The sequence below is a fragment of the Propithecus coquereli genome, unplaced genomic scaffold, assembly GCF_000956105.1.
Source record: "Propithecus coquereli isolate 6110/MARCELLA unplaced genomic scaffold, Pcoq_1.0 Scaffold58, whole genome shotgun sequence".
Classification (NCBI taxonomy): Eukaryota; Metazoa; Chordata; class Mammalia; order Primates; family Indriidae; genus Propithecus; species Propithecus coquereli.
This window is the reverse complement of record NW_012151729.1, coordinates 2997284-3005337: the sequence shown is the minus strand read 5'-3', so window position 1 is coordinate 3005337 and position 8054 is coordinate 2997284. Positions and strand designations below refer to the sequence as shown.

General features: G+C 45.6%; 1 protein-coding gene across 2 annotated transcripts in view; it reads right to left on the bottom strand.

Moving 5' to 3' along the window:
• Window positions 1-5368, bottom strand: part of PDE6A (phosphodiesterase 6A, cGMP-specific, rod, alpha) — a 69979-nt gene extending 64611 nt beyond the window's left edge. For both annotated transcript variants that reach the window (XM_012658263.1, XM_012658264.1), the window contains exon 1: window positions 4895-5368. In XM_012658263.1, the coding sequence (XP_012513717.1) occupies window positions 4895-5368 (474 nt within the window). The remainder of the gene's footprint in view (window positions 1-4894) is intronic.
• Window positions 5369-8054: the final 2686 nt, after the last annotated feature.

The following is an 8054-nucleotide window of genomic DNA, read 5'->3' as shown; positions in this document are numbered from 1 at the left end:
CAGGGAAAGAAAATACTGGGGCCTTACTTGCATCGGAGGCAGATACTACTAAATCTACCAGAATGCTCTTTCCCACTGAGTTCTCAGCCCTGGAACTTCCCTCGTGAGCACTCCAGTTACCAATTGACTGACATCTGCACAATCATTGTCTTTCCTATATTTTCAGCATATTAAGTGTTCTAAACAACCATGTCATAGAACCTCAGATTATTAGAGGCAGAAGGGGACTTAGAAGCCTTTCAGTTCAAACCATTTATATTAAATTCCAGAAATCAGAAGCCCAGCTGGGGAAAGCCCAGAGTCATTCATTCTTTCAGGGAGCAATGACAGAGTGCCTTCTACATGCTAGGCACTCTTCTAGACACTGGGCTACAGCAGTGAACAAGAAGGGTGGATTTCTTGACCTGGCAAAGGGAGGCCAATTGAAGACATAATGCTGAACAGAGAGCTGAAGGGTCAAAGGGGCCAGACATATGGAGCACAGTCCCAGCAGGCGGCACAGAGAATGCAAAGGCCAGGGGGTAGGAATGAGCTCAGCCCATTGGAGGAACAGAAAAAAGATCAGTGTAGCTGAAACACAGAGAAGGAGAGGGAGAAGCAGAGTAGGGGGTAGGGAAGTTAGAGAGGCGGGCAGGGGCCAGATCCTGCGGGACCTTGGAGGATGGTAGAGAGTTTAGATTTTAAAGTGCAATGCAACGTTGCTTCTTATTCCTGGATTCCCCAATTCACCTTTTCAAACATTCACAGTGGGCTGAGCACAGTGGCTCACACCTGTAATCCCAGAACTTTGGGAGTTGGAGGCAGGAGGCTTGCTTAAGGCCAGGAGTTCAAGATCAGCCTGGACAACATAGAAAGACCCCTCTCTGGATCGAGAGGGCACACCCCAGTAGGCCCAGCTATCAGGAAGCTAAAGCAGGAGGATCCCTTGAGCCCAGGAATTAGAGGTTTTAGTGAGTTATGGCCAGGCCACTGCACTCCAGCCTGGGCAACAGAGTGAGACCCTGACTCTAAAAACAAAGAAACAAAAAAGCAAAAACAGTGATGATGAGATAGACTATTTATTGAATAATGATGATGTACTAGGCCCAGAGCCAGACAACTTAGATATACTACCTCGTTCACTCTCACGTCAACCCTGCCAAATAGAACTGTCGTCATCCCCATTTTCCCCATTTTATAGACAACTCCTTTGCTGGTAAGTGGCACAACTGCTCTACTCATTCATTCATTCATTGGTTCATTGATTCACTGATTGATTCATTTATTAATTGAATCATTCATTCATATTTACCAAGTACTGGCTCTGTGCCAGGCATTGGATCTGCCAAGATCAGTAAGATGAGGTTGTTCTTATTGGGTCTTCATGGTATAGTGGGATATCACGTAAAACATGAGCCCAAATTTAAACCATAATGCGAAGCAGACCCCCACAGCATGGGGGATAATAACCTGGGCACCTAGAGAGGGAGGGACTTGTCCTATGAGTGGCTTCAGGGACCGCTCAGTACGTTGTCAGTAGTTGAAACCTCCAGGAGCCTCAGTTTCCCCTTTGGTAAAGTCAGCATGTTGGATCAGGTCCTCCTTGAGATTTTTCTGGTCTAGCATGCTGGGTCCCAGGTGTCATAGGAAAAGAAGGAGAGCAGGGGCAGACAACAGATGTGAGAGTCTCTAGAGATGAGTCTTCTCAGGTCCAGTCTTCAGAAATGAGATTTGTTGGCCACAGGAAGTGCTGGGGAAGGACTGGCATTTAGTTGTCCACTCGCTCAGTAAACTGAATGAATACCCACTCTGCTCCAGGCACTGGACTAGATGCTGGGGGCCAGCAGGGAGTAACACAGACAGGGACAGACAGACTTCATAGGCTTTCCTGCTCAGAGAAAGGGGAAATAAATCCTGAATGGCCAAGTAGGGTTTCCAGAGTTATTAATAAAACTACAGGATGCCCAGTTAAATTTGAGTTTCAGATAAACAGTAAATCATTTTGTAGTGTAAGTATGTCCTAAATATTGCATGGGACAAAATACTAAAATTTATTTTATACTAAAATTTTATTGTTTGTTTATCTAAAATTCAAGCCTAACTGGCCATCTTATAGGGGGTGAAGAGGTTCAGCACAGTCCTGAAAAACCCCATTCTTGATTTCACATTGCAACAATGCAATGATTGCAACAATTTCCCAGGTTTTTTGAGAGCACTGCAGGCTAAGAGTATCACTTAGTGGTGGTTCAGGGAGGACCCAGCCCTCAATTCACAAACACCTTCCTCCTCCTCCTCCACCCGACTCCTGGAGTCCTGCCCAGAGCCATAAATTGAGTAAGATTTTCCGAAGCAAACACATGCAAACACCAAGTACACAAGGATGGCTGGCCTGGACTGACTTTCCCCCCAGGCATGAGTCATTGGCCAGGCAGACTGACCCAGGCCCGAAAGCTTCCAGGGAAGGTCAGGCATGGCTTCCAGGGTGAATTGTTAGGGTTGAACAGCAAGCAACTCTCCATCCCTTAGCACAGAAACTCAGCAAACTGGTAAGCTAGAATCTTTTAGAATCAGAGAACCTTCCTAAATCCTCAACCCCTCTTAACACCAGAGTCTATAGAAACTCTCAGCATCTCTCTTCTTTGCATTCCCACAAACGGAATCTAAACTGAAAGCTTCAAGGACGAGACTGGATTCTTCTTCAGTTTCCACACAGACCTGGTACAGCACCCATCACTTGAAATAGATCCTCAACATCAAAATAGTCATAATACTCACAAGCAAGAGCTTGCTGTTACAATGTGACAAGAATACTGCTACGTAAGAAGTAATTCCCTAGTTTAATCCTTACAACAAAGCTGAGAGGTGGCTATTATCACCCCATTTCGTAAATTAGAAAATGAGCACAGAGAAGCTAAATGATTTGCCAAGGCCATATTCTTAGAAAGTAACAGAGTCATGAATTCACACCCAGATCTGACTTCAAAGCATAAGAGCTTAACTCTCTGCTGTATGATTCAAAATGACCTTTCTTCAATAATACCCAGTGCAATGCCCTCACTTTATAGATAAGGAGGGAGTACAGGGTAGCAGAGTGGGGAAAGTGCGGGCTCAAGGCCAGAGCACCTGGGTTCAAATTCCCAGTCTGCCATTTTCTCTGTGTAACCCTGAGCACGTTACCAAAGCTTTTTGGGTTTCAGTTTCATCATCTGTGAAACGGGCGTAATGAGAGTTACGACATAAGATTGTTATCAAGTGCAATGGGTGAGACAATCCATCTTGGCTACAGTTAAAGTCTAGAGAGTTGAAAGCACCCTGAGTGGAGTACCATTGCCCTACCCCTGCATGCCCCAGGGGACCCCCTGCCCAGGATCGCCTGTGCTTAGTTTCTTTATCTATTAAATAAAGCGATTGGATAAGACAGCCTCTGAAGCCTCTTGCTCCCCTCTCTTTAACTTTAAGACCCTTAATCTGAAATAAGGCCAGAGGTAAGGTAAGCACAAAGTCACACAATGTCCAGGGGCTGAATCTTGAATGACTGAACACAGCTCCTGATGTGGCTGGGTCCTGCCGTGGTGGGACATTCTTTTGGGTGAGACAGGTCTAAAGAAATGAGTGCATAATTACTTGACTGTGAATCTTTTTTTTTTTCTTTTAGAGACTGAAGCTCACTCTGTTGCCCAGGCTGGCGTGCAGTGGCGTGATCATAATTCACTGCAGCCTTGAACTCCTGGGCTCAAGCGATCCTCCCACCTCAGCCTCCTAAAGTGCTGAGATGATAGGCGTGAGCCACCATACCCAGCCTGATAGTGAATCTTTTATGCCAAGTATTTTCTGAGCACCTGCTTTATACTAGACACTATGCTGCCTCCTGGGGTAAATGCCTGGTGGATAAAGCAGAGATGGTCCCCGGCCTCAGGCCTCACTGTGATAAGTGGTTTTAGGGAGGAGACTATAACAGGGGGATCAAGGAGGGCCTCCCTGAGGAAGGGACTTTTAAGCTGAGATCTAAAGGATGAGTAGGAGTTGGCCTGGGCAGAGGGCTACATGGAGAACTGCATTACATACAGCCTTTAAAAGCCAATGTCCAGAGACGGGGAGTGATTTGCACCAGCTGATCAAAGAGGTCTTTGTCAGAACTGCCCTTAGAATCCCATGGAACGCTGCACTCTTAGGAGAAAGAGCCAAGTGCTTACCCAAGTGATCAATGTTAACATTTCCAGTAATGGGACTGACTGCCATTATGCCTTCTGATGTAAAGCACGAAGAAAAACACATCGCTGCTGTGTTATTCCTGCCAGAAATGCAGGACCTGAATCTGATCATGAAGAAATGTCAGACACACCCAAATGCAGGGACATTTCTGCAGAATATTTGGTTTGTATCCTTCAGACAGACTCAGGAACTTTCAGATTCAAGGAGACTGAGAGACAGTGCCACATGGGCATAATTGAGACTATCGGAAAAAATCTAATATGAACTGTTTATTAGATAATGGTGTTATATTAATGTTACGTTTCCGGAATTTGATCATTGTACTGTGGATAGGGAAGAAATGTCTTTGTTCCGGAAATACACAGTTAAGTACTTAGGGACAAAAGGTCATGATGTCCTCAACTTCCTCCCAAATGGGTCAGAAAAAAATGGAGAGAGAGCTCAAAGGTGGCAGGATCATAAGGATTAGTAAATTTGGATGAAAGATACACAGTTCTTTGTATTATTTTAAACTCTTCTGTTAAGTTTGAAACTTTTTTTCGAAGTAAAGAGAAGTAAATAAGTAAAGTAAGAAAGAAAAAAGCACCATGATGTCACCAGCCCTGCGTTGGTGGCCATGGCCAACAGCTCCCCACCCCACGTGCACCCCAGAACCCCATGGGATAAGGCCTCACTGCCCTGTCTCTCCTGGGGAAGAGAGTACCTCTTCTGTGTTGGGGACGTTGGCGATCTTTTTAGAGTGTGCAACGTGGCCCACGACGCCCATGTCCAGAGGGAAGACAATCTCCTGGTCCGGCATCACCAGGCAGTCCTCAAGGGCAGCGTCCTTGTGCACATTGAAGAGCCGGGTGGCCAGCTCCGCGATGCCGTTGCGGGTTCTGTACATGAACAGGCTCATGCGGTCTGCCTGCAGGAGGAAGCACAGCTTCTTCATGACATTGAAGACGCTTTTCTCGGTCTGTAAGTTCTCCTGAAAGTCCCGCAGGAGATCAAAAATTATTTCACTCTCCTCTACGCTGCTCAGGGAGTGGTAGGTGCTGAAGTCCACGGCTGCCTCCTTGGCCCCGAGGAGGTCTGAGATGACCTTGGCCCGGTAGTGGACGTCGTAGTACTGTTTGGCAAAGCCAATATTTGAGTCCAGGAACTTCTCTACCTCCTCTGCTGTCACCTCCCCCATGGCTGGGAATGTCACTGGCTACTTCTGTGGAGGGGCTGAGCTTGAGACCTGCACCTGGTTTTGCCGTCTGCGGCAAGTTGAGTGTTCCCCTCCAATTGGGACTTCTCTGGGTCTGGTCTGTAAATTGCACTGAGACAGCTGCATGGGAGCGGGAACAAGCTTGGGAGATTAAGTCATTAATATTTCTCAAGAACAAGGATTATGGGGATCAATGTGTTCCAGATGCTGCTGGGCCCCAGCAGGGAGAAGGTGAGAATTCTCTTTTCACCTTGGTCTACTAAGAGCTAAGACGAGATTTCTGCGTGGAGCTAAAGCAGAGACTGCAAACAGACAGCCCAGGGACAACCTACTGCTTGCAGACATGTTTTCTCTGCCTTCTGTGGTAGTTTTCTCAAACATTTGACATACAAGCCTGACCTTTACTGTTTAGGAGATTTATTTAGCTTCTCTGCCCACATTCCTCCATGTCAGGAAGGGCTGGGGCTGAGGGACAGCTGCCCACCTGCCTCCCTGTCCCCCTGGCCCTCACCCTACCCTTCTGTCCCCTTCCCCGGTGCTTCCCAGTGGACCATCCACTTGCACGGCCACTCGGCCTGCTTCCCTCGTCTGCATGGTGGGTCTGGTACCTGTAGACTCGGATTTCACAATCTCTGCACTAAAGTCTTTCCCAGCTTTAGATTTCAAGGACTCTCTCGTTTTGGCATTCTAAGGCCTCTCCTGAAAACAACACACCTTTCATGCTTTTTCCTTTATTACAAAAGCAATGCATGTTCACTGTAGAAAATACACAAAGAAGACAATTAAAATCACCCATAATCCTGTACTCAGAGGTAACCTCTAATTAACATTTTACTTTTCGTCCATTTCATAGAAGCTTAACCTTAAAAATCTATTTCCTTTCAACCCATTTGATCTTTCTCTTGGCACTTTTAATGTGCTTTCTTTGGCTCCAGCCTGTGCTTTCTTGGGTTGTCTGTCAGAAATGCACACGATGGTCCAGATGCTATCACCTCCAGTGAATCTTGAACTGCCAGAATCTGCACTCCCGCACACTAGGAAGGTGGAAACTTAACTGTAGTTTCCGTGAATGTATCTGCCAGAGCCTGGCATCTCTACGTGGTAAACACTGTGGAATGCGTGATTATAGAGAGCTGCTGGCACTTTGACCTTAGTAAACAATCTTTATTGGGAAGTAGATTGCTTCCTTTATTGTAGAGTATGATGAGTGCTTGGGGCTGCACCCATCCGCACTGTGTACACAGGAGCCCCCTGGCCTGGCAGCCCATGCAGCAATGAGAACCTTCCCAAACACTACCAGTGTAACTGCCTGGAGCCCTCTGACCCAGTGCATTTCCCCAGCTCTCCACATGCCATTCTTTTTAGTATTTTTTTCCTTTTGAGAAAATTTTAGTAGATTTAGGGGATCCAAGTTGAATTCCATTACAAGTATATATTAATATTATTTCATATATAGTGGTGAGATCTGGACTTTTAGTGCACCCATCACCCGGACAGTGTACGTTGTACCCCATAGCTGTACCCATTTTTTTCTTCCCTTGCCCTCTCCCAGCCTCCCCTGCCACTGCCTTCTTAACCAGGTTCCAGGTCATGCTGGTCATCTGTAGTTATCTTATCCCAAACAGCCCTTAACTGTCTCCTCCCCAGCTCCTGCCTGTCATATCATCCTATTTATTTCCCTTTTTTTTTTTTTAAAAAAGGGGGCGGGGTGCTACCAGTAGAGTTAGAGAGATGGTTTGCTTAATCCAGTTTAGGAAACAATATGTACGATTAGAAAGAGGAATACAGGATCGTAGGCTCAGCAATTCCACTGACTTGTTCTGTGGCTTTGAGAAAGTCCCCCCTTCTTTCAAGGCTATGATTTCCCTATCAACAGAACAAGAGAGTTGAATAATTTCTAACACTCTCAGTTCCGTGACTCCAGGTTGGCTCAGAGAGAGGGAGGACGGACCAGGAACAGATGACCTCTCCACTCCGCAGCCCACAGACCTTGTTGGAGGACTCTGCTGGAACAATACTTGGTACTGTTTATTTACAGTGATCTCTGCTCCGGGATCCAACTTTCACAGATGAGAAAACTGAAAAGCTTTGAAAAGTTAGGTGACTCGAACCACAGGTGACTTTTAAAAACTTCTTTTACATTGAGGTATAATTCATATAACATCAAATTTACCATTTTAAAGTGTATAATTCAGTGGTTTTCATTACTTTTGCTATATCATGCAGCCATCACCACTAATTTCAGAAAATTCCCATCAACACAAAAAGAAACCTCATACCTATTAAAAGTCAGTTCCAGATTTCCTCTCTCCCCATCCCCCTGATAACCACTAATCTACTTCCTCTCTCTATGGATTTGCCTATTCTGGACATTTCATATAAATGAAATTATATAATATGTAGCCTTTTGTGTCTGATTTCTTTCATTTAGCATGTTTTCAAGGTTCATACATGTTGCAACATGTATCAGTACTTCTTTCTTTTCTTTCTTTCTCTTTGTTTCCTTCCTTCCTTCCTTCCTTCCTTCCTCCTTCCTTCCTTCCTTCCTTCCTCCTTCCTTTCTCTCTCTCTTTCTCTTTCTTTCTTTATATCTCACTGTGTTGCCCAGACCAGTCTCGAACTCCTGGCTTCAAGCCATCCCCTTGCCTTATTTCCCAACACTGTTGGG